Below are 26,910 nucleotides of genomic sequence, written 5' to 3'. Positions count from 1 at the left end.
AATTATTCGCCTCCTGGTCCGATTTCGAAAGGGAGGAGGACCTCCAAGTGCCACGAGGGAAACGAGATACCAAAGGGTCTTTCCTCACAGACATTCCACCCAAAGGACTGTGGTAAGCACCTACGGCCGCCACATAAACCTTTAAAGTGGACGGGGTCAGACCTGCAGTGAACCGGTCCTGCAGGAACTCCAGAACTGTACCAATTGGGCAGTTGACTGGATCCAACCGACGGTCACTACACAAAGAGGTGAATACTCTTCAGTTCAGGGCATAAAGTTTCCTCGTGGAGGGAGCTTGGACTGTAGAATGGTCTCAACAACCTCAGTTGAGAGACCTGACTCTATGAGCTGGGCCCCCTCAGAGGCCAAGCCCACAGGTTCCACAGTTCTGGGCGGGGGTGAAATATTGAGCCCCCTGCTTGGGACAGAAGGTCCCTCCTGACGGGTAGCTCCAGAGGATGCCCGTCGAGGAGGGACACAAGATCGGGAAACCATACTCTGCCCGGCCAGCGCGGGGCTATAAAAAGCAGGCAAACCCGGTCCCTGCGAACTCTTTCCAGAACTCCCGGGAGCAGAGCAACTGGGGGAAAGGCGTACAGACGTAGCCTCGGCCACGTCTGTACCATAGCATCCAGTCCCAGAGGAGCTGGATGCGTGAAGGAGAACCAAAGTGGACAGTGAGACGTCTCTCGAGACGCAAACAGATCCACTTATAATTTCCATATCAGCTCCACCACCTCGGGGGTGGAGCCACCATTCCCCGGGCCTCGGCCCCTGTCTCGACAGAGTGTCTGCTCCTATATTCTGGACCCCGGGGATGTAGGCTGCCTTGAGTGACAGCAACTTCCCCTGGGACCACAAGAGGATATGGCATGCCAGCGCAAACCCCCTTGATATAGGCGACTACCGACGTGTTGTCCGTATGTACTACACATGGTGTCCCCTGAGACCTGTGATAAAGCTCCTCAGAGCCCGGAAGACAGCTAACATCTCTAGGCTATAGAATGCCAGGAACGATGATGGTCTTCCCACAGACCTTGAGATGAGCGACCCTCAGGATCGCTCCCCAACCCGTGAGGGAAGCATCCGTCGTTAGCAGTTTGCGACGACAAGGAGCTCCCAGCACTGGGCCCTGGGACAGGAACCAAGGTTTCTTCCACATAACCAAGGCACGTAGGCATCACCGCGTGACCTTGATTGTGCGAAATGGGTTGCCCCTCGGGGAAAAACCCTCTGGTCCTGAGCCACCACTGCAGGGGCCTCATGTGCAGCAGTCCAAAAGGTATCCCGTTGGAAGCTGCTGCCATGAAACCCAACAGTCTCTGGAACTGTTTGACAGTGAGTAGCTGGCCTAGCTTTACACTTCTCACAGCTGCCAGGATGGAATCGAAGCGTGGCGATGACAGGCGCGCCTGCATCGACACTGAATCCCAAACCACGCCTAAAAAAGTGGTCCTCTAAAATGGAGAAAGCACACTCTTCTTGGCGTTCAGCCGTAACCCCAACTCTTTCATATGGGCGAGAACAACATCTCGATGTTGAACCGCCATCTAATGCGACTGAGCTAAAATCAACCAATCGTCGATGTAGTTCGTGATGCGAATACCCCGGAGGCGCAGAGGCGCCAGAGCTGCATCCACGCATTTGGTGAAAGTGCGGGGTGATAAAGCCAGGCCGAATGGAAGATCTCGATATTGGTATGCTTTGCCCCCGAAAGCAAACCTCAGGAACTTCCAATGACACGGACGGATGGAATATGCGTCCTTGAGGTCTATCGTGACAAACCAGTCCTCGGACCTGATCTGTGGCACGATTTGTCTCAAGGTTAACATTTTGAACTTGAGCTGCATGGCTGACTCGTACAGAACTCGAAGATCTAAAATGGGACGCAATCCCCCGTCCTTTTTTGGAACTATGAAGTACCGGCTGTAAAACCCGGTTTCCCTGTTGGAGGGGGGTACATATTCTATGGCCCCTTTCTCTAACAGAGTGTTTACTTCATGTTCCACAACCAGAACCTGCTCGGGGCCCACCACTGTGGGCAGGACCCCCATAAACCGCGGTGGGCGTTAATAGAATTGTATCTAATACCCTTTTTCCACGGTCTGCAGGACCCAACGAGAAACATTTGACAGTAGCTTCCACGCTGTCAAATATTCTACTAGAGGTACCAGTCTCTCGAGACTGGTTTCTGGATTTTGTTGCTGTTGAGTAGTCGGTTCGTCGCCCTGTAACGGCGCACCGGCAGGGAACGACCAAACAGACTGCTCCAGCACCCTCCTCAGAGGGGGCGGGCATCCCGAGGCCACTACGTTTCCGGGTGGACCTTGAGATATGTGCTCGCCAGAGACCGCTGCGCCCTGTAACACCGGAGGCGGCAGGGTTGGCAGAACGGTCCCCTGAGGGCACCGAAGAGAGACGGCACCGTATTTTTCTCCTGCTGTTGAGTAGTCGGTTCGTCGCCCTGTAACGGCACACCGGCAGGGAACGACCAAACAGACTGCTCTAGCACCCTCCTCAGAGGGGGCGGGCATCCCAAGGCCACTACGTTTCCGGGTGGACCTTGAGATATGTGCTCGCCGGAGACCGCTGCGCCCTCTAACACCAGAGGTGGCAGGGTTGGCAGAACGGTCCCCTGAGGGCACCGAAGAGAGACGGGCACCGTGAAAAGAGGTGTTAACCGCTCTGCTTCGGGGGGACTACCCTCATTTGTCCTGAGCCCTCAGACATCAGGACTTTTCCCCAGCAGCCTTCTTGGCGGTAATAACGGTCCGCAGATCCGTTTTACCCCTCGAAGACTGCTGGGTTTGAGAGCGCCCTCCGTGTCCCCGAGATTTTTGTGGGGGAGCACGGGAGGAAACGCTCTGTTTCTGAGTGGCGCGGTGCTCAGCGCTCTTTTTAGACTGCTCCCGCTCAGCAGCCTCATAGAAAGAACGGCGGGGGAGAAGATTCTGAAGTGCAGCTGCCTGTTTTGAAGCTTCTTGTGACTTCGCTACAGCACTATTAACTGCGTCTCCAAATAACCCTTGCGTGGATACTGGTGCATCTAAAAGAACATGTTTTTCTTTGTCCTTTATGTCACTTAAGTTGAGCCACAGATGCCTCTCAGTGGCCACCAGGGCTGCCATAGAGCGGCCGATGGATTTAGCCGTCTCCTTGGTGGCCCTGAGAGACAAATCTGTGGCTCTACGCAGTTCAGACACCGTATCAGCACTAATACCCCCGCCATCCTCAGAATCACCCAATAACTCAGCCTGGTAAGCCTGCATTATGGACATTGTATGTAAACACGCTGCAGCTTGACCGGCGGCGGCATAAGCTTTATGAACCAGGGAAGATGTAACTTTTACTGGCTTGGATGGAAGTGCAGGAGCCTTCAGAGAAGATGCCGTTGCTGGAGAGAGATAGCTCGCGAGCGTCTCTTCCACCCTCGGCATCTCCCCATAACCATGCTCTTTATAATTGTGAATGGATGAATAGTGTGATGTTTGTGCAGTATACACTCGATATGACACTGGTTTCCCCCACGATCTCGACACCTCAGTGTGGAGATCGGGGAAAAACGGAAGGCTTCTGCACTGAGGCTGTGCACGAGATGGCAGGAAACGTTCGTCGAGCTTGCTTTTCGAACGAGCGCCCTGCCTATCTTCTGGCCACTCAATAGATAATCGCTCGACAGCTCTAGTGATAACATCAAGCAATTCTTCAAACGCATGATACTGAGGTGGCGAATCCTCAGACTCAGCGTCAATACTAACAACGTCCAACTCCTCAGAGCTGGACAATTGCAGTATTGGTGCCTCCATCGGGGGGGAAGAAACCGCAACGCGTGCTTCCACACCCTGATGAGAGGCACTGGATCTATCAGAAGGAGGCTGAGATAAGGCAGAGCCCGTCTCAACATCCACTGATAGATCCATTTGCGAACCCCAGGTCTGTGATTGCCGCCGTGCCTCGGCAGCGGCGGGACCAGAGCCCTGGGGAACGCGATCGGGATCGGATCACGATCGCGGGATCGCGATCGTGAACCGAGCCAAGCGGGATCGGAGCGAACGCAATGGAAGCGCGTCGCAATGCACACAGTCACCACCCTCGAGTGCTGACTGGGCATGCTCCTCACCCAAACAAACAACACAAAGAGTGTGAGTATCACCTCCCGTTAAATAACGCGGGCAGGGATGGACACACACTCTAAACTGCTGCTTGCTCGCCATACTGAATATATATATATATGTGATATAGACAGACAACACCAAATATACAGACAGATTTCACACAGAGCGCAACTGAAGACTCAGAAAGCTTTTGTTTTCTGTTTTGGGCCGGCTTTTATAGTTTCCTGGTACGTGACGTCACCCGCCTCTGACGTTCCGCCACACCATTGGACTGATTTTACATGTGCTTCAAGACGTCATCACGCAAAGCGTTCCCATAGCGTCAGTTTTCGACGCAACGGGAGTTCCCTTGAAAGGGAACTATGGTGTTTGAGACTCACTTTATGTCATGTCCATGTACTGAACTCTTGTTATTTAACTATGCCAAGATAAATTCAATTTCACATTCTAGGGCACCTTAATTAGATATTATTACAAAGTGCATTTGTAAAAAGTGCACTTAAGTGTGTTAATAAATATTGTCATTAAAGTGTATTCCCTTTAAGTACACATAAGTGGTCTTTAATTTTACTTTTATTATATTATCTGCAAGTGCACTTTTCAAAAAGTATACTTTTATTATTTTAAGTACACAAAAAGTGCGCTTTAAATACAATTAAGCACACTTCTTTTTCACAAGGGATGTAATAATCACAACTGTGTTGATTCACATTATCCCTTATTGGTTATCACATTTTCAGTAAGAATATTATATGTAAGAATATATTAAGTAACAATATTATGTTATATTATGTGTTACTGACAACATTCAAAGTAATGAAGAACACTCACTTGGAACACAGTTTTTGTACGTTGATGTGTAATTTTCTGTTAATAAAATAATAACAGTTATACACGCATTAATAAGAACATAAACAAATTCTATCACAGAGTCTTCTCTCTGTCCCTTACCTGCAAACACCTCGACTTCACACAGCATGAGAAATTCAGTGCGCCCTGGTAATTAAATATTGACATATCGCCCATTAATAGGCTTAAACTTAAATGTTTTTGTGACTCCAGTTGAGATGGACTCAACACTTGCAGCCCTATTAAGACACAGAGAAATAGAGAGGGGCGAATCAAAACGGCAAGAAGCATATTAAATATACTTCTGTCAAAGGCAAGTTTTTATATTAAAATGATTTTTTCAAAGTAATGTTATTTAATTTAGTAAATGTCTAAGGGTATTAAGAGAGAGATAATACTTACAGCTCATTATTGTTGCCATTATTTTCCAGGCTGTTGCCGATACGGATCTGAGCTCCATTTATCTTCTCTGCCCAAGACATTGTATTAGTGATGCTAACCCTGGTTACCTCATAGGCTTTCCCCAAGTCAACTCTCCACCAGGGGTCTTTGGTCAAAGCAGTACAAGTGCATGACCCATGATTGTAATTTGAATCCCTGTTGCCATCGATACCATTTTGAGCTACTACCGTATGAATGTGAGGTGTTCTGTATGTGGAAGACTGGACAGCTGTGGCTCCAAGAGCAAGATTCCCTGTTTAACATAAAAAAATAAACAGTACCTTTTCTTTTTTCACTTTAATGTGCTAAAGTATAGTCCAAATAAAATGGGCAAAATAATGCTATATGTAATCCAAATGATTATTACACGGCTCTCTGGAATACTTGATTCTGATTGGTCAGTCGTGACATTCCGAGGTCTGATATTCCCAGATAATGACCGTCATCAACAGTAACGCTGTATAACACACAGCTCATCCGGGTTTCTGGAGCCGGCCTTTCTTTAATGTTTCTTTTATCATGCTGTGGACCCGCTCTCTCTCGTTTCATACAAACACAACTGGTGCCAGTTGCGTCTCTGTTATAGTTATTGATTGTATTGAAATATTCAGATTGCATTGAAGTATTTTTAGTATTAAGAGTACAGTAGTGTTCATCTTGTTGCCCAAATGATTGCTTTTTACACCGTAATGGTCGGTGTTTCCTGAAACCATGTTAGAACATTCGCTAACAGCATCGCAAAGTTGAGTGGTTAGAAGCAGTTTCTTGTTTGCATGACATGGTGACTCAAATACTTTTGAGACAAATGAGTGTAAAAATTGTGTAAATGACTGTACATTATACCTTAAATGTTTGCCTTGCTAGGAATATTTATTTATTCATCAAAGAAGATTAGCATTTTTTACAAGTGAGCTAATATAATATTTAAACTCAAATCAATATTTTGTGTCCAAAATAATTTATTTGTGGCTAGTAGCCATGGGTTATTTTGCGATAACTGTCTTGATGATGTACATTATCCCTTACCAAATATTCAGTAAGAATATTATATATGTGTTCCCTTATTGGTTGGTCACTCTCGACGTACGTCGTGGTGAACGACAGATAGGAATCTCGCTAGAGAGGCCAATCTACTTCGAGTGAAACTAAAACAAGCCAAAACACATTGACGTGCAATCATTACGCTGATTTCACGCAGCCGCCATTTTGAAATCTAAAGTGAGGCTCAGGTGGGAAGAACCCCGGAAGTAAAGATAAACAACAATGCCTTGGATTACTAACCTGAAGCTGCTGCCACGATTTACACTATTGGATGTTACTATTCAATATAGCATATGCATATAGTTCATTCCTGCTTCTTTTTTACATTCTGAATTATATATATAAAAAATTATTTTATTTATAAATGAATTTCACTGTATATAGTCTAAAGTATGGAAGAAATGTATGTACATTTTTAGAATTGACACAACATCATTAAACACAACAATACGCCATCGCATTCACGACTCTCCTGTGATTAAAGGCGACACTTCCGGTTTTCTTCCCACCGGAGCCTCGCTTTCGATTTCAAAATAACGGCTGCGTGAAATCAGCGTTTTGCATCAGCTGTGCAGCCTCGCAGCTCCCTATTTAACGAGCAGCTGGTGCGATTGCACTTCAGCTTTTTGCTTCGGAGCCAAGCACTTCGATGCATTCTACAGAGAGTGTGACTTCAAAAGACGAGCCTTTCCTGGACCTCTCCTTCCCAGTGCGGGCGTTACAGCATGGCAGCGCGAGCAGTCTTCTTTTCTTTCTCTCTTCTTTTTCTCTGTCTTTTTTTTGTTTTATATACTGAGCAAACAAAAAAGCTGTTATAACAGCTGGTAAAGGTGCGCCATCAGAGCACTCAAAAGCTGTTCTTACAGCTGGTAAGACCTGCCAGCAAGAGAGAGAGACAGCGCACAGACAGGTGCACATTCCTGTCTGTGTTTGCAGTGACTGTTCCCCTGCGTGTTTCAGCACCAGTGAGAGCAGTCCCTAAAAGAGCTTACACAGATAGAGAGCGTCTTTTTAAAGATGACTTTCTATCTGTGTGTTTCTGGATGCGGTCGTTACCTGGGCTCACGGGATGGTCACAAACGCTGCCTCGTGTGTCTGGGCATTAAACACGCTGACGCAACGTTTGTGGATGAGTCATGTACCCATTGTGGGAAGATGACCATCGCGGAGCTGCGGTCGAGACTCACGTTCCTGCAAAGGGGCGGAGTCCCCGTGCCTCTGCCTCAATCCAATCCTCCTCAGAGGGTTGCTTCGGGCAGTGACATGGGTGACCTGAGGATCACAGTGAGCGCGTCTCCTTCGGGGAACCAACCCCCTAGGACCCCTCACCCCTCTCACGCTCCGCAGCCAGTTGAGCCAAGGCCCGGAGAGCAGTGGGGGGAGAGAATCCTCACCACTCTCATCCGCCTCTTCTATCGCCAGCAGGCAGCAGTGTGCATTTCGAGAACGCAACCAAGCCGCCTTCTTCACCTCCGGCCTCGACTCCGCTACGGGCCACCTCCCAGAGAGAGCCTCCCGAGCCGAGCCCCTGTGTTCCATCTCGCTGCCCCACTCCGGGTATGCCTACGGTCCCTTTGGTCCCGCTTGTACAGTCTCTGCGAGCCTGGCTAGCGCTCCCCAGTCCATCTCGCTGGCTCATTCGGACCATCCGGCTCGGCTATGCGATTCAGTTTGCCCGGCGTCCCCCCAAGTTTCGGGCCATCCACTCCACTACAGTGAGAGCAGCCGATGCCCATGTCTTGCGCGCGGAGATTGCAGTCCTACTGGCGAAGGACGCGATAGAGCCGGTCCTTCCAGCCGATATGAGGTCAGGGCACTACAGTCCCTACTTCATTGTACCCAAGAAAGGTGGTGGGTTACGACCGATCTTGGACCTGCGAGTTTTCAATCGGAGCCTTCACAAGCTACCATTCAAAATGCTCACGCAGAAACGCATTTTCGAATGCATCCGTCCCCAAGATTGGTTTGCAGCGATCGACCTGAAGGATGCGTACTTTCATGTCTCGATTCTTCCTCGACACAGGCCGTTTCTGTGCTTTGCTTTCGAGGGTCGAGCATATCAGTACAAGGTCCTGCCCTTCGGGCTGGCCCTGTCTCCCCGTGTCTTCACAAATGTCACGGAGGGGGCCCTTGTTCCCATGAGAGAACAGGGCATTCGCATTCTCAACTATCTCGACGACTGGCTCATACTAGCACACTCTCGAGATCAGTTATGCGAACACAGGGACCTCGTGCTCAGGCACCTCAGCCAGCTGGGCCTTCAGGTCAACTGGGAAAAGAGCAAACTCGCCTCCGTGCAGAGGTTCTCTTTTCTCGGTATGGAGTTGGATTCGGTCGCACAGACAGCGCGCCTCACAGAGCAACGCGCTCAGTCGGTGCTGAACTGCTTGAACATGTTCAAAGGCAGGACGGCGGTCCCACTGAAATTCTTTCAGAGGCTCCTGGGTCATATGGCAGCGGCAGCAGCGGTAACTCCGTTCGGGCTGCTTCATATGAGACCGCTTCAGCACTGGCTTCACGGCCGAGTCCCGAGATGGGCGTGGCATCACGGCACTCACCGGGTGGCAATCACACCGGAGTGCCGCCAGACCTTCAGTCCGTGGTCAGACCCCTCGTTCCTTCGGGCAGGAGTCCCCTTGGAACAGGTGTCCAGGCATGCTGTGGTGTTCACAGATGCCTCTGCCACCGGCTGGGGTGCCACGTACAACGGGCATGCATTATCAGGGGTGTGGACAGACCCCCAACTGCATTGGCACATCAACTGCCTCGAGTTGCTTGCAGTACGTCTCGCTCTGAGCCGCTTAAAAAGGCTGCTTCAGGGCAGAGACGTGCTGGTCCATACGGACAACACTGCGACCGTTGCGTACATCAACCGTCAAGGTGGTCTACGCTCCCGTTGCATGTTGCAACTCGCCCGCCATCTCCTCCTTTGGAGTCAGAAGCATCTGAGGTCGCTTCGAGCCATGTATGTCCCCGGTGTGCTCAACCGTGTGGCCGACGAGCTGTCACGAGCTGTGCTCCTGGGAGAATGGCGACTCCACCCCCAGGCAGTTCAGCTGATCTGGAGAGAGTTCGGAGAGGCTCAGGTAGACCTGTTTGCCTCCTCAGAGACCTCCCACTGCCAGTTGTTTTACTCCCTGACCGAGGGAACACTCGGCATGGATGCACTGGCACACAGCTGACCCCGGGGCCTCCGCAAATATGCATTTCCCCCAGTGAGCCTACTTGCACGGACCCTGTGCAAAGTCAGGGAGGACGAGGAGCAGGTCCTTCTGGTGGCTCCCTATTGGGCCGCCCAGACTTGGTTCCCAGAACTCATGCTCCTCGTGACAGTCCCTCCCTGGCCCATTCCTCTGAGGAAGGATCTTCTGACTCAGAGACGGGGCACCCTATGGCAGCCGCGTCCGGACCTCTGGAAACTCCATGTCTGGTCCCTGGACGGGACGCGGAGGTTCTAGGTGACTTACCCAGAGAGGTACTTAACATCATCACTTCTGCGCGAGCGCCGTCTACGAGACGTGTGTATGCCTTGAAGTGGAACCTGTTTGTCGAGTGGTGTTCCTCCCGTAGAGAGGACCCCCGAAGATGTTCAATAGGGTCAGTGCTTTCCTTCTTGCAGCAAGGGTTGGAGCGAAGGCTGTCTCCCTCCACCCTTAAAGTACATGCTGCTGCTATTTCAGCATATCATGACCACATAGATGGAAAAACAGTAGGAAAGCACGACCTGGTCGTCAGGTTCCTTAGGGGGGCGAGACGATTAAATCCTCCTCGTCCTCCCTCCATACCCTCTTGGGACTTTTCCCTGGTGCTTCGAGCATTTCAGGATGCTCCCTTTGAGCCTTTGCAGTCAGCAGACTTAAAGCTTCTCTCCTTGAAGACTTTGCTGCTGATTGCACTGGCCTCGATCAAGAGGGTAGGGGACCTGCAAGCATTTTCGGCCGACAAATCGTGCCTAGAGTTTGGGTCGGGTGACAACATGTTGTACTGAGACCCCGGCCTGGCTATGTGCCCAAGGTACCTACCACTCCCTTTAGAGATCAGGTAGTGAACCTGCAAGCGCTGCCCCTGGAGGAGGCAGACCCAGCCCTGGCTTTGCTCTGTCCCGTTCGCGCTCTGCGTATGTACGTGGACAGAACTCAAAGCATCAGGACCTCAGACCAGCTCTTTGTCTGTTACAGAGGCCAGCAGAAGGGAAAGGCTGTCTCCAAGCAGAGGATGGCCCACTGCATAGTGGATGCCATCGCCTTGGCTTACCAAGCTCAAGGTGTGCCCTGCCCGCTCAGGTTGCATGCACACTCCACGAGAGGCGTTGCATCCTCCTGGGCGCTGGCACGTGGCTCCTCGCTAATAGATATCTGTAGAGCTGCGGGCTGGGCGACACCTAACACGTTCGCTATAGCCTACGTGTAGAGCCCGTGTCCTCCCGTGTTCTCACCCTAAACGAGTAGAAGCACTGTGAGTACCGGCTCTGTCGGCTTGCTGCATCCTACTGTGCACCCTTATTGCTCCAGAGTCAAAACCTGTTGAGTCCTCCAAACACCCTCGGCCTGGACATGGCGGAGCGTCTGGTGCCAGGCCTTTATCCGCTGAATCCTTGAGAACCGGGTCTAGGCTGGGTCCCATATGTGTGACCCTACGGGGATCTCCACGGCTGCTCCTAAATGGAAGCCCGTGTCTTTCCCTTGGGCTAAGTCACCCATTATTCATATGCAGTACAACCCTCGGGTTAGTCCATATGTCTGTTCCTACATAACTCTCCTTAAGAATGTGGCTCCCACAGCGTTCCCCTCCCTCAGATCGGGCACGCTTTCCCAGTGTTATCCAATAATCTCACTGTATGGGTTATCACGGAACAACAGTGACAGATACTCTCGGTGTAAGCCCTCTCCTATCGTCCTTCCAGGCAAGAAGGTGTGGAGGCTTACACAGGGTGCTGGATGGGGTGCAGCAGCTGTGGCGCTTTGGTAGGGATTCCTATCTGACGTTCACCACGACGTACGTCGAGAGTGACCGACCGATAAGGGAACGTCTCGATTACATATAGTAACCCTCGTTCCCTGAGGGAGGGAACGGAGACGTACATCCCGTCGCCATATCTGCTGCTACCCGCTGGGGCGACCAGCTTTTCAGGCTTGGCTCCTCAGCAAAAAACTGAAGTGCAATCGCACCAGCTGCTCGTTAAATACCCGCGCTGCGAGGCTGCACAGCTCATGCAAATGATTGCACGCCAATGTGTATTGGCATGTTTTAGTTTCACTCGAAGTAGATTGGCCTCTCTAGCGAGATTCCTACCTGTCGTTCACCACGACGTACGTCTCCATTCCCTCCCTCAGGGAACGAGGGTTACCATATGTAACCGAGACGTTACTGACAACATTCAAATTAATGAAGAACACTCACTTGAATCACCAGAGCAAGATGGTGTGTCCTTTACTGTTAATACAATAATAACAGTTATAAACACATTACCAAGTACAAAAAAACAATTATACCATAGAGTCTTTATACATAAATAAATAAATAACACATTTTCAATAACCATTTTTCATCCTATAATTTTAATAAATTAATCTGATTATGATACACAATAATTACAGATTTTCAAATCCAGGCATTTTTATTTGTATTATTCTAAACGTACCTTTGGAATCAGCGACACACATACCGGTAAAAAGTGTTAGAAACAAAACCACACGCATGTCCATCCTGATATAAGACATAACAACACATCTCATATCAGCATATGAAGGAATCATTCTCAATTTCTCATCCTCATTTAAACAAAGAAACATATATTTTGGTATTGTAATGATAAAATGGTATATGCTCGGAGAGGATGACATGGTAGCCAAACTAGCTGCAAGATATGAATAGCCTATACCTTACACACCATACTAATATTTGTTTGTAATACTTCACATATACTTTATTGTAAATAATTGTAATTAATTATAATTAATATAAGGAAAGTGATATTATCGGCTGTTTTTTGTACTATCAACTGTTCCTCTTCTGTTTGTTTGTTTGTTTGTTTATTTGTTTGTTTTTCTATTGTGGTGTAATTCTATTCTGTATTTAAATATAATTAAAATGCTTTGGCAATAGGCTACTATATTCCACATATCAGGCAAATAAAGCAACAACCCTATCAGTGGACAAGCTGAACAGAATATTTGACACACTCGGTCTCTCTTAGTGTATTTATTAGTTGCCATATCAACACTATATAGAGAAAAAAATGCAATTGCAAAAGTAAATTTCTTACTTAGCCTATGTTAATTTTTCATCTCTGTTTTTTGTGTTTATTTAAAATGAGACAAATCTGATATTATTTGAATCTTATATCTGTTAATTAACAGTTGAGATAGTTCTTTAACCAGCAGAAACACTCATCATGTTTAAACCCCAGTTGCTCAGTCGGGGCATGTTGTCACACTGCGTTACAATGAGCCTCTATTAGAACTATGATATTCTATTCTATACTTTTATGAATTCTATTGAGAAACCATGAGAAAAAGGAGAATAAAGACTGAAGGCGGCCGCACACCGGACGCGCAGCTCAGCGCCGCGTCGCGCCACGTCTAGGACAACTCTCATCTGAAAATCCGATAACATCAGCAATTTTCTGATTTCTGTAAATAAATATAAAACTAAATGTATATTGCAGCACAGGGTGAAGTCCGTATATACATTAACTACGATTTGAGACACATACATGTAAATTTAATATAAAACTATGTAAATGGCGCTCTGTGGCGCGGCAGGATTTTGAACACGTTCCTGAGCCGCCGCGGACAGACGCCGAAAGGCGCCGCTGGTGTGTGTACTCTCATAGAGAATAATGTGTTCGAATTTAAAAGACGTGGCGCTGCGCGGCGCGCCGCCGAGCTGCGCGTCCGGTGTGCGACCCCCTTGGTCAATGTTCATAAATGATTAATTATTATTTTGTTTCGAACTATGCTGTAGGCTATAGCTGTGTTTGTTGTCAAACTCAAAAAATATTTTATTTTTAATTATTTAAAAAATGTCATTATTTTATATTAATTGTATTTTATTGAGAAAATATTTGCGTTTGTCTTGGATCATTTTTTTGATTAGATCAGATAACATTTGAATCTGTCATATGGTCATGTTATAATGAACCCCACCTATGGGGCATGTTGTCACTTTTCACTTCCATTCTTTCGGGGGTATATAAAAAAAAAAAAGTACACTGTGAAACAAAACCACATTATTGTATTAGACAAATGTTCTCCCCTAATCATTATTTTGCTGTTTAGCTTCGTTTTACATTCACAAACCCTGAACAAATGTATCAATGCTGTCTGTCTGTTTGCTGTGTGTTTCTTTCTTTTAGATTTGTATTGATATGTTCTTGTGCTTAAGTAATTGCAAATAATTAACTTCCTACTTTCAGATTCCTTAGATTAGTTTTGTTTTGAGAAACCGAGGTATTGTAAGGAAATCAGACAATCATAAGATCAATTTAAGAGTGTTGCAAAGTATTAAATGTTCAGTGTTATTTAATGCTATTTAGAATAATTGACGATAAATAGCATTTTCTAAAACCTCCATTGCATATCATGCTCTATAGAAAGTGCATAAACATTCAACTCACCTGAATTTCATCAATGTATCACCCTCAGTCACAGAAGACCTTCACAATTCAGCAATTGATCTGCTTTTAAACAAAATAAATTTTTATATAATAGGCTTCATAAATGGAATTAATAATATTTTTATAAACAATTAATATATTTATTGTTTATCCAATATATTATTCATATGAGGAATATTATGACCAATCATACGAATAATAATACATTCAATTTCACATTTATATAACACAAACATGCCAAAAAGAGACATACATCAAATTAAAGCTTTCTTAAAGGGGTCATATAATGGTACATGCACTTTTACAAGTTGATTGTACTGAAATGTGTGTTGGCAGGGCCTGTACACAACCATCATAAAATGATAAAAATCCATCCAGTGGTTTTTAAAAAAATCTCCTTATATGTTTTCCCCGTCTCTAATCAAACCGTTCGATTTTTGTGACGTCACAAAATTGACGCCCCTCCCACGATTGTTGATTGACAGCAGCGTTTCAACACAGACCCGCCCTCGCTCGTGAGCGAGCTGTCAATCATAGTCCGCGCGTCATTGTTGATACGCTGGAGCACTGTCTATGAGCAGAATGGCGTCTAAGCGATTGTGGTGTTCTGTTCTTGGGTGTAATAAGGAACACAGCATCATTTTGATGTTCCTAAATCCGAACCGCTGAAGACGCAGTGGCTGAGTTTGTTTTCGAAGGGAATATTCCCCACGATCAACGTCAATGCTTTCATGTTTGCACGAATCATTTCACACACCAGACTGCTTTACAAACGAGGGTCAGTAAAGCTGGTTTTGCTAAGAAGCTGCTCCTGAAAAAAGGATCGGTACCAACTATTCGTGTTCCTGCTGCACCTCCAGAAGAAGAAGTGAGTGTAACGTTTTATTAACCTTTATATTAATATTTATATTAATCTTTGCAGATCGCTAGCACGCTTCACGATGAATGCGGCTGTTTACACTCAGGGTACATTACGGCATGTTTGCTATGTACGACGTTCTCAATATAACTCATAATCCCATGTTTATAATGAACAATGCGTTATGGTTATTGTGTTATTACAAACGGTGTACGCACAGAACAGAGGGGCGGGGCGAGCAAAGCTCATTATCATTTAAAGACACATGCACTTAAACGGCGTGCTGAAAACAGAGCTGTTTTTGACCAGGTAAAATTAGTGTTTTCTTACAATACTAATGAGAATTTTTAATTAAAGTATATTACAAACTTTTAATTTAGACCCTAAAGAATCATATTAGCTTGTACAAAAATGGCATTATATGACCCCTTTAAGAGTATCACTGTGTAATTTCACTGATCTAACACATAACAGTAACAAAATTATCAAAAGAATCACGAAGATGAAAATGACTCCTACGTCACACTCCTGCTCTGATCACTTCTAGCCTCAAACTACACCAGCTCTTTCTTCAGGTTTTTTGCTTCAAAAGAGACCCTTTCACTGGTCTGTGTCTACGTCTCAGATGCGCAGATTGAAACATGCGATGGAGCCAAAAACCTTTGTTACCTGTAGTTGGTGATGAGCGATTTCAAAACACTGATTCTTCGGATTCTTCGGATTCTTCAAATCTTCGGTTTCGAATCAGTGGTTCAGAGCGTTTATAAAACTGCCAAAGTCACGTGATTTCAGTAAATCTAAGCTTCGTTACATCATAACTGTTTCATCATAACTGTTTCATCATAACTGTTTCATCATAACTGTTTCGAAATGTTTTCGAAATGTCCGTTTATCAATACCAAACTAGTTCGGTCTTGACCACTCTGCCTCTAATATAATACATACTAAATATAATATTAACACATAAAACACGATCTTGTCTCTCTTTGTAAATTTCAGTTTTAATGATCAATAATAGCCATTATAAAAGTATAAGAGAGGAGACAGTGAATGAAGCCAATTAGTTTATGGGGATGATTAGGAAGCTATAATGGATCAATCATATGCATCTATTCATGGATAGATTCACTTTTATGATGGATAGATGCACTTTTATGATGGACAGATGCACTTTTATGATGGATAAATGCACTTTTATCATGGATAGATGCACTTTTATGATGGATAGATGAACTTTTATGATGGATAGATGCACTTTTATCATGATAGATGAACTTTTATGATGGATAGATGCACTTTTATGATGGATAGATGCACTTTTATGATGGATAGATGCACTTTTATGATGGATAGATGCACTTTTATGAGGGATAGATGCATTTTTATCATGGAAAGATTCACTTTTATGATGGATAGATGCACTTTTATGATGGACAGATGCACTTTGATGGACTTCAAAAAATATACGGCCATTCACTACCATTATAAAGCTTGGAAGAGCCAGGACATCTAGTGGCCACATACGTGGACAGCACATGTTAGCTCTTAAGTCCACAATTGTGTTCACTGCTGAATTGGTGGTGTTATGGACATGTATGGGGGTACTTACACTGCCATCTGGTGGTGTCAGAAATTAAAAACACACTACGGTCAAAATTCTAAATGGCGGCGAACACAAGGGAAGATGCAAGTGGTAGTGTCACAGGTCGGGGTGGGCCAAGCCAGACTGCACCCACCCCTGGGGACCGGGCACCGCCTCGAGGAGCGTGTCAAGGAACCAGACAAAAACAGAGGATAAAGGAATAACAATTTCTTTATTAAGTTAAAAGCAGGTAAATTTGAAAAGTCCTAATTAAAATCTCTTCTTTCGCCAGAAGCAATTCGATGGGCCCCCTGGACCGGAGCGGGATGGACGTTCGTGGACACCCTGCGGCTCGTCGGAGAGGAATCAGAGGAGGCCGCACACCACTCAGGTAAGCCACTGGGTAAGTACTCTTTACAAGGCTCTCAAGGAAGTCTTGGCTACACGGACCCCATTCGGACTGGAACCAGGTAGGTATTCACAGTGAGGATGGAACGAATGCCGGAGGCTGCCCAGAGGTAAGTATCCAGAGGACGGGGGTCCTCGACTCAGACGGGTCACAGAGACGCAGGTGGCGAGCGGGCCGGGCCAGGAGGGGACCCTTCTCTCCTTCTGTACAGGGCGGAGGCTTTCAGTGGGGACAGGTGGGGACCACCAGACGGAGAGGACACTTCGAGGGAGACACTCCACTTGACTGTACACTGTAACCAGGTAACAGGATTCAACTTCCCAACAGCATATGGAACGTTTCAATTGCAATACCTTCTCTCTTTCTGAACAGGACAAGCCTTCAATGGGACAGGTGGGGGCCACCAGACGGAGAGGACACTTGAGCGAGACACTCCACTTCGGCTGGGCACTGTAACCAGGTAGCAGGGTTTAACTGTTCAACAGCGTATCAAACGTTCATTCAAATACCTTCTCCTTTTCCGAACAGGACAGCGACTTTCAATGGGGCATGTGGAGACCACCAGACGAAGAGGACACTTGAGCGGGACACTCCACTTCGGCTGTGCACTGTAACCAGGTAGCAGGGTTTAACTGTTCAACGGCGTATCAAACGTTCATTCAAATACCTTTTCCTTTTCCGAACAGGACAGCGTCTTTCAATGGGGCATGTGGAGACCACCAGACGAAGAGGACACTCGAGCGGGACACTCCACTTCGGCTGTGCACTGTAACCCGGTAGCAGGGTTTAACTGTTCAACAGCGTATCAAACGTTCATTCAAATACCTTTTCCTTTTCCAAACAGGACAGCGACTTTCAATGGGGCATGTGGAAACCACCAGACGGGAAGGATGCTCTAAGCAAGACGCTCCAGTTCAGCTGTACACTGTAACAATGCAACAGGATTTAACCATTCCACAGTAGATGAACCATTCCGCTGCAATACCTCCTTTCGTTCTGAACAGGGCAGCGGCTTTCGATAGAAGCGTGTGGAGACCACCAGGCAGAGAGGATGCTTTAAGCGAGACACTCCGCTTCAGCTGTACACTGTAACAATGTAGCAGGGTTTAACCATTCAACAGTAGATGAAACATTCAGCTGCAATACCTCCTTTCGTTCTGAACAGGGCAGCGGCTTTCGATAGGAGCGTGTGGAGACCACCAGGCAGAGAGGATGCTTTAAGCGAGACACTCCGCTTCAGCTGTACACTGTAACAATGTAGCAGGGTTTAACAGTTCAACAGCATATAAAACATTCAGCATTAACAGAGCCGGGCTGTCTCAAAATGGTAAGTTGGGCACTCGATATATCAAAACCTTCCTTGGAGACAGCGGGTGAAAGACAGTAAGGAGAGAGTGCACAGCAGACTACTATTACTTCTCCACACGATGAACTTCACTCCATAACACAAACCGTGTGAATCGTCACTTCAGGCACTGCATTCCACTCGCACACCGTGCATTCGGGCCAGCACTCACCCACCGGTCTTTCTCCCACCAGATCAACTCTCGTCTCTCGCAAGGGCTCAACTTCTCTCCGGAGACAGCAGAAGACGGGTGCAGCGATCGTCACATTCAGCGAGGAGCAGACAAAAGTTGGAGACAGATCAACAATTCACTCGGTGTACTAATTCACTCGTGCCACACACTTTCCAAACTCTCAACACCACTTCAGTGTTAGTGCATATAAACAACGGATCCAATACTCATCACTTTGCGTCTTTCCCACTGCTGACGATATTCCTTGGGTTTTCGCTGACAAATACTTCACTCTCTTCTCTCTACTTCTCAACTTCGATCTTCGCCCGCTTCATAGCCCAGCCTCAATAAAAGAACAACCCGTCGACAAAAACACAGTATCTCACAGGAGGAGAACCCCCAGGCGGGGAGGAGAACCACACGACAGTCTGTTTCCTCTCTCTTTTTAAAGCCCCATCTGAATCTGTGTTCCTCTCCCAATGCTCTCTGTTAATTTGCGGTGTGATGAGACGGGTATCCACAGGAGGTCTCCAAATAACACTATTCACGAGGGTTTTTAATCTCTTTTCTAATTGTTTTTGTCACACCGTGACAGTAGCTCCATACACAAACGTCGACCAGTTAAGAAGTTCTGTTATATTTCATGGCTTATTCTGATTTAGATATTTATAAAAGCCTTGTATATTTGTCATGACATGCAAATTTGAAAAAAAAAGTGTAAAACTAGCAACTTTGTAGGTCACTAAACATGATGTACACATACGTGTACTTATGGACTGAACCTCCTCAAAACAGCTAATATGCTAGTAAAGATGCACACACATAAAATGGGAAAAAGCAAGCTCTGATGCAGCTAAAAAGCTCTCACACTCACTCACACACACACACACACACAAACACACAAACACACACACACACACACACACACACACACACACACACACACACACACACACACACACACACACCATCTTACTGGAGGAGAGGAGACAGTGAATGAAGCCAATTAGTTTATGGGGATGATTAGGAGGCCATAATGGATCAATCATATGCATCTATTCATGGATCGATTCACTTCTATGATGGATAGATGCACTTCTATGATGGATAGATGCACTTTTATGATGGATAGATGCACTTTTATCATGGATAGATGCACTTTAATGATGGATAGATGCACTTTAATGATGGATAGATGAACTTGAATGATGAATAGATGAACTTTAATGATGGATAGATGAACTTTAATGATGGATAGATGCACTTTTATGATGGATAGATGCACTTTTATCATGGATAGATGCACTTTTATGATGGATAGATGCACTTATGATGAATACATGCACTTTTATGATGGATAGATGTACTTTTATGATGAATATATGCACTTTTATGATGGATAGATGTACTTCTATGATGAATATATGCACTTTTATGATGGATAGATGTACCTTTATCATGGATAAATACACTTTTATGATGGACAGATGCACTTTAATGGAATTCAAAAAATATACAGCCATTCACTACCATTATAAAGCTCAGAAGAGCCAGGACATTTTTTAATATAAAAATATTTTTTTTATATATTCGTCTGAAAGAAGAATGTCATATACACCTAGGATGATTTGAGGCTAAGTAAATCATGAGCTAATTTTAATTTTGGGGTAAACTATCCCTTTAATTCATGAACATATCCTACATATAAATTCAATGTAATGCTTTAATGTGTTTGTTATTAGTCTTCAGCCGAAACTTATTATTATCATAAATACTGTAGATCTATAATTCATTTTCAATCTGTACAAAACCACTTTAACCTTTACATTTTTGAGTTGGCTGTTTCTACATTTAAAGTTTTTATACAGTATGTCGTACCAGATGACACATTAATGTGTACTTCCATTTTAAATTCCCTGGGCAAAGAGCAACAACCAAAAACAAATGTAACAAACAAGCTTGAGATTAACATGGATGATATGCTTGTAGACAGTATTTTAAAGAAACAAAACAAAGAAGAGAAAAGAAGAAAGAAGCCAAGAAAAAGAGAAGACAGAAGAAGGGAAGGTCCTCATCAGGAATCAACCATCTCCAAAGCAAGAGAGATTATGCGAATCATTAGACAACAAGAGTGATTGAATAAATGATTGTTGAGACTTATAAAACAGTCAATTGGGGAAAAACATATTGAGTTGTTGGAAATATAAAGTGGAAAAACTGGCAGAGGGTGTTACACTTCAGTTAAAGTTTGACAACGCCTGTTGTTTCTGCTAAGTCATGAAGTAAGTGTGATGTTTATCTCAGATAGGTATGAATATTAGATGTTAGAAAAACATCCCTATTATCTCTAGCCTTGGCTACCGTATATAGACCGCCTGGGCCTTACGCTGATTTCCTAAAAGAGTTTGCAGATTTTCTCTCAGACCTATGAGTCAATGTCGATAAAGCACTAATTGTTGGAGATTTTAACATATATGTAGACAATCCAAATGATGCGTTAGGGGCTGCGTTTACAGATTTATTAAACTCCTTTGGGGTCAAGCAAAACGTCACCGGACCAACTCATCGTCTTAATCATACGCTCGATTTAATTATATCATATGGAACCGATCCAACTGATATAGATATCATTCCACAAAGTGATGATGTCACTGACCATTACATGGTAACTTGGATATTACGTACTGCTGTAATATGTCATGCGGCGTCGCGTTATCAACCAGGCAGAACAATTCTTCCATCCACCATAGATAATTTCTCAAATTGCTTATCTAATCTGTCTCATTTGCTGCTTGAACCCAAACAAACAGATGAACTAGAAGAACTAACTAGCACTATGAGCACCATTCTCTCTAGAACATTAGATGTTGTTGCACCTATTAAATTAAAAAAGGTCAGAGAGAAAATTAAAGCACCATGGTACAACAATACTACGCATGTTCTAAAGAGAGAAACCCGTAATTTAGAGCTTAAATGGAAAAAAACGAATTTAGAGGTCTTTAGAATCGCGTGGAAAGACAGTATGTCACGTTATAAAAAGGCCCTAAAAGCAGCCAGGGCTGAGCACCTCCGCAAATTAATAGAAAATAATCAAAATAATCCTAGGTTTTTATTTAACACCGTGGCTAGACTAACAAATAAACAGAAGTCACCCGAACAAAATATCCCGTTACAGTTCAGTAGTAATGATTTCATGAGAAAATAGAAAGCATCAGAACCACAACTGTAAACGTTCAATCTTCAATCGCGCCTTATAATTCAGCCTCAATTATCACCCCTCAAGAACAACTACAGTGCTTTACAACTATAGAACAAAAAGAGTTAAATAAACGTATCACTTCATCTAAAACAACAACATGTTTATTAGATCCTATACCAACTAAATTACTGAAAGATGTATTACCTGTAGTGGAAGACCCTCTCCTCAGTATTATTAACTCATCTTTATCTTTAGGTCATGTTCCTAGAACATTTAAACTGGCAGTTATAAAACCTCTCATTAAGAAACCACAATTAGATCTTAATATCCTAGCAAATTATAGACCCATTTCAAATCTTCCATTTATGTCTAAAATATTAGAAAAAGTGGTGTCTGCTCAACTGGGCTCTTTCTTGCAAGAAAATGATATCTATGAAAAGTTTCAGTCTGGATTCAGACCGCATCACAGCACTGAAACTGCGCTCGTTAAAATCACAAATGATTTACTTTTAGCTTCTGACCAAGGCTGTTTCTCAATACTAGTTTTACTTGATCTAAGTGCTGCGTTCGATATTATAGATCACACAATACTCTTAGATCGACTACAAATTTATACTGGTGTTCAAGGACAAGCATTAAGCTGGTTCAAATCATACCTATCTGACCGCTACCATTTGGTCTATTTAAATGGGGAAAAATCGATCATAACTCCAGTAAACTATGGAGTGCCGCAGGGATCTGTGTTAGGCCCTCTATTATTCTCAATATATATGCTGCCACTTGGAAATATTATAAGGAAACATGGAATTAGTTTCCATTGTTATGCTGATGACACTCAAATATATATTTCATCACGGCCGGATGAAAACGCTAAATTATCCAAATTGACAGAATGTGTTAAAGATATCAAAGACTGGATGACGCGTAATTTTCTTTTATTAAATCCAGACAAGACAGAGGTAATACTTATCGGTTCAAAAAACCGCCCACAAAACCTCTCACAATACAATTTTAACATCGTAGGATGTCCTGTTACTTTATCCTCTACAGTAAAAGACCTGGGTGTTATACTCGATTGCAACCTGTCTTTTGAAAATCATATTTCATATGTTACAAGAACTGCCTTTTTCCACCTTAGAAACATTGCTAAGCTACGTAATATGCTATCAGTTTCTGATGCAGAAAAGTTAGTTCATGCATTCATGACCTCGAGACTGGATTACTGTAATGCTTTATTAGCTGGTTGTCCTGCATCCTCAATAAACAAGCTACAGTTAGTCCAAAATGAAGCCGCTAGAGTTCTTACTAGATCAAGAAAATATGATCTTATAACACCGATTTTATCATCACTGCATTGGTTACCTATAAAGTTCCGTATTAATTACAAGTTATTGCTACTGACTTATAAAGCCCTAAACGGCTTAGCTCCAGTCTATTTAACGGATCTTCTATCGCTCTATAATCCATCGCGCTCTTTAAGATCAATAAATTCGAGGCTTTTGGTCATTCCTAGGATATCCAGATCCACCAAAGGAGGGAGAGCATTTTCACATTTAGCTCCAAAACTCTGGAATAGCCTTCCTGATACTGTTCGTTGCTCGGACTCGCTCTCCCAGTTTAAAACTAGATTAAAGACGCATCTCTTCAGTCTGGCATTCATATAACATTTTAAATCTTACTGTTCAAACTACAATCTGGCCTCTAGTTCATAAATGCCAGAGGAGAACTGGCCCCCGACTGAGCCTGGGTTCTCCCAAGGTTTTTTTTCTCCATTGGGTCACCTGATGGAGTTTTAGGACACCATTAGGTCACTTGATGGAGTTTTTGGTTCCTTGCCACTGTTGCCTTTGGCTTGCTCAGTTGGGGATATTTTGGGGATATTTAATTTAATTTTATCAATCAATAAATTTACACTAGAAACAAACCTTGTTGTGTTATTTTGGTTTAGTGCTGTGAAGCTGCTTTGATGCAATCTGTATTTTGAAAAGCGCTATATAAATATACTTGACTTGACTTGACTTGAATAGGAATAGGGCAACATCTTTTACATATATCCTGTTGCTTAAGCGAGATAAAGCATTTTGCATGTCAGTCAAGGTGCATATTGAGCAAATAAGACACGTATGACTTCTGCTTTGCTACGATGTACTGAAGTGTGAAGGTAAAAACTTGCTGTAGCATTCCCAGCTGAACAGATGCAATTCACTCTCAAGAAATGATGTTTATAAAGGATTTAATTTCCAAAAACATGGTACTGCTGATGATTTCAGTTTAGAGAGAATAACATAAAATATATAAAATGACCAAATAAAGACAGTAATTTACTGTAAACAATCTATCAGAAGTGCAAATCAAGAGAAACTAAGCAATAATACACTGTGTTCAGCCTCCTTCTCAGAGTCCCCCGTATCTTTCCTTGACGGCCAGCACGGCGAGACGACAGAGTGGGATGGTATGGAGGAAGACAGCTGCTCTCTCCTGGCGTCCGGGATCGAAGAATGGTCGGGCTATATCCTTGATCCTGCCCCGTCGACACAGGATTCCAGCGTAAGGGTGTCGGACGACGCTGAACTTCTCCGCCTTCTCTCGAAGGCCGTCGAGGACCTCGGCCTTGACTGGACCACACCCCAAGAGCCTGCGCCTAACAGGTTGGACGGCTGTTTTCTCTCTGGATGCCGCTCTGCACCTGCTTCTAGGCCCGCTCACTTCCTCCCTGAACTTCACGATGAGCTCTCCAAGTCATGGGGATCTCCGTACTCGGCCAGGCTGAAATCCTCCGTCTCTTCCACGTTCGCTGCGGTCGACAACGCGAAGGACAAGGGATATTTATCTGTTCCTCCGGTTGAGGAAGCAGTGGCGACGCACTTGTGTCCCCATCCGCTGGATGGCGCGCCAAGTCTACCCTGCCCACCAAAGCCTGCCGGACCACCTCAGCTTTGATCGGTCGCGTTTATTCCGCCGCCGGTCAAGCTGCATCTGCACTACACGCCATGGCTGTTCTGCAGATCCACCAGGCCAACCTCCTGCGCTCTCTGGACGAGGCTGGGCCGACTAAGAAGTGTGTGACGGAACTAAGGAGCACGACGGACTTGGTTCTCAGAGCTACTAAAGCCGCCGCCCAGGCCATTGGCCGCACCATCGCCTCTATTACCGTCACGGAGCATCACTTGTGGCTTAACTTGTCCGACATGTCTGAGTCCGACCGCGCCACCTTCCTGGCTCCTATTTCTCCGACTGGTCTCTTCGGTCCCTCTGTGAAAGGCTTCGCGGAGCATTATTCAGAGGTTCAGAAAACGTCTCAGGCTGAGAAATTTTCTGCCGCGGCGTTCCAGTTCTGCAGCAGGCAGTGCTAAGAAGCAGCCGCCCGCTAGGAGACCGGCCCCCCCACCGGCTCCGCCCCCCGCTCAGCAACAGGGGACCAAGACCCAGGCTCGCGCCCAGCTTTGAGCCTCCTAAGTCTTCCTAGATCTCTTAGGAAGGCGCCGACGGTCGAGTCTCACTGTGGCCGGACCGCCGTCGAAATCAGCACGAACCACTCTCGCAGTTCCTTCAGCAGAGGTGACTCGAAGAGTGTACTTGGCAGTCAACGAGCCAGTTCCAAAACTCGCTCGCCTGTACTAACACAAACGCTGTTTTTACGGCGACCCACATAAATCTCAAAAAGAGCATTATGTCTGGTCATATTCCGGCTCAGGCCGAAGGTGTTTTGAATGTAGCAAGGGTGCCCACTGCCCAGTGTCCACCCACGCACATAAACACTACCCTCTCTATGTGTCACACTCATCCAGGGTCGAATGCAATAAGGCGAGCTCAGGCCGCTCGACCACTAAGTGTAGGAAAAGTGCCCACTACTCAGTGTTCGCCCCTACACACAAGCACTACTCATGCAGTGTCTCACACCACCACAGGGTTCATATCGTTCAAACCGGCTCACACCGTTCATGTTTTGGGTATAGGGAAAGTTACAGCTATACAGCGCCCACTCCTGCCTATGACAATGACTGTATCTGCGTTATGCACACACATACCAGCACGACCTGGCCGTGTTTCGAGTGCAGGTCACGTGTCAGTCTCTCGACGCACACACTTTGTGAAAAACGTCTCGGTTACGTATGTAACCCTCGTTCCCTGAGTAGGGAACGGAGACGTTACGTCGGATGACGACGAATGGGGTTTCGCTTAGAAAGCTTATCATCTTCGAGTATATAAAACGAGCCAATGGCAATGAAATGCCATGGGTCTGCGTAATTTACATAGCGTAACTCCGCCCCACCCTAGGTGGGAATATAAGGAAGTGCGCGAGCAACATGCAGATATGTCTTCGCTGAGGAGCCGAGACTGAACTCAGGCGTTCCAGCGGTACAGCGGAAGTGGCAGGGAGACGTAACTCAGGGAACGAGGGTTACATACGTAACAGAGACGTTCCCTTTCGTTGTCACTCCGAGTTACGTCGGATGACGACGAATGGGGTTCCCAGTGTAATCACGCCGCCTCTCGACTGTCTTCCAGTGCCCTGCGTAAGTCTGAGCTCCCTGTCGTAAGACTGGCACGGACGAAGGACTCCAACTTAACACAGGAATACCAAGGTACACTGGGAAGCATATCTCAGTGGAAATATGCAATCATGCCCAACCCGGAAACACATATGACCCCGAAGGGCTGCATACGGAGTAACACTGGGGTGTCCAGCCGCAGGTGGAATATTTAAACCCCAGGGGTGGCAAGGTGGCTTGCCAAGGGAAAGACACATGCTCAGAGAGGCTTACAGTGGAAATACACATGTGGGGGTCGCCCGGAGGGGGGCACATGGAGGCACCTAGCCAAGCGCGAAAGCTGCCAGTGGCATGACTCTGGCGTTGACGTCGTCAGTGCTGGAGGAGACTCAGGGCTTATGAGGCTCACCTGAGGAAATATCGCACGTATCCCGTCCGTGGAGAGGAATGGCGAGCAAGTGAAGACACCTGAGCAGAATCTAGCACCGGCTGGTTGAAGCGAGTACATGAGAAGAAACTGGCTCTACTCGGAGATTGTAGAATCTCGCGAATGTGTTGGGTGTCGCCCAGCCTGCAGCTCTGCAGATGTCTGTTAGCGAGGCACCATGCGCTAGAGCCCAAGAGGAAGCCACACTCCGGGTGGAGTGGGCCGTCACACCAAGGGGACATGGTCGACCTTGCTGCTGGTAAGCCAAAGCAATGGCGTCCACTATCCAGTGAGACAACCTCTGCTTGGAGAGAGCCTTTCCCTTCAGCTTTCCACCATGACAGACAAAGAGCTGGTCTG

At 45.5% G+C, this 26,910-nt stretch overlaps 2 protein-coding genes across 5 annotated transcripts in view; one reads left to right on the top strand and one right to left on the bottom strand.

Annotated features, from left to right (window-relative positions):
- Nucleotides 1-26,910, top strand: part of LOC309510952 (uncharacterized protein) — a 229,888-nt gene that overhangs the window by 108,123 nt on the left and 94,855 nt on the right. The gene's annotated exons all lie outside the window — the stretch shown is intronic.
- Nucleotides 1-26,910, bottom strand: part of LOC309510950 (uncharacterized protein) — a 123,504-nt gene that overhangs the window by 45,955 nt on the left and 50,639 nt on the right. Inside the window, exons 1-3 of one of the 3 annotated variants that reach the window (XM_082185967.1) lie at nucleotides 15,593-15,653; nucleotides 14,065-14,127; nucleotides 12,088-12,152 (exon numbers count right to left, since the gene is read on the bottom strand). In XM_082185967.1, coding sequence (XP_082042093.1) covers nucleotides 12,088-12,152; nucleotides 14,065-14,075 — 76 coding nt within the window. In that variant the 5' untranslated portion in view covers nucleotides 14,076-14,127; nucleotides 15,593-15,653. Of the gene's footprint in view, nucleotides 1-12,087; nucleotides 12,153-14,064; nucleotides 14,128-15,592; nucleotides 15,654-26,910 lie in introns of those variants that run through there. The other 2 variants (XM_082185968.1, XM_082185969.1) reach the window with 2 other exon arrangements.

The sequence above is a fragment of the Leuciscus leuciscus genome (assembly GCF_965113295.1).
Source record: "Leuciscus leuciscus genome assembly, chromosome: 12".
Taxonomy (NCBI): domain Eukaryota; kingdom Metazoa; phylum Chordata; class Actinopteri; order Cypriniformes; family Leuciscidae; genus Leuciscus; species Leuciscus leuciscus.
The sequence above is the reverse complement of the archived record's forward strand: the minus strand, read 5'-3'. Positions and strand labels throughout refer to the sequence as shown.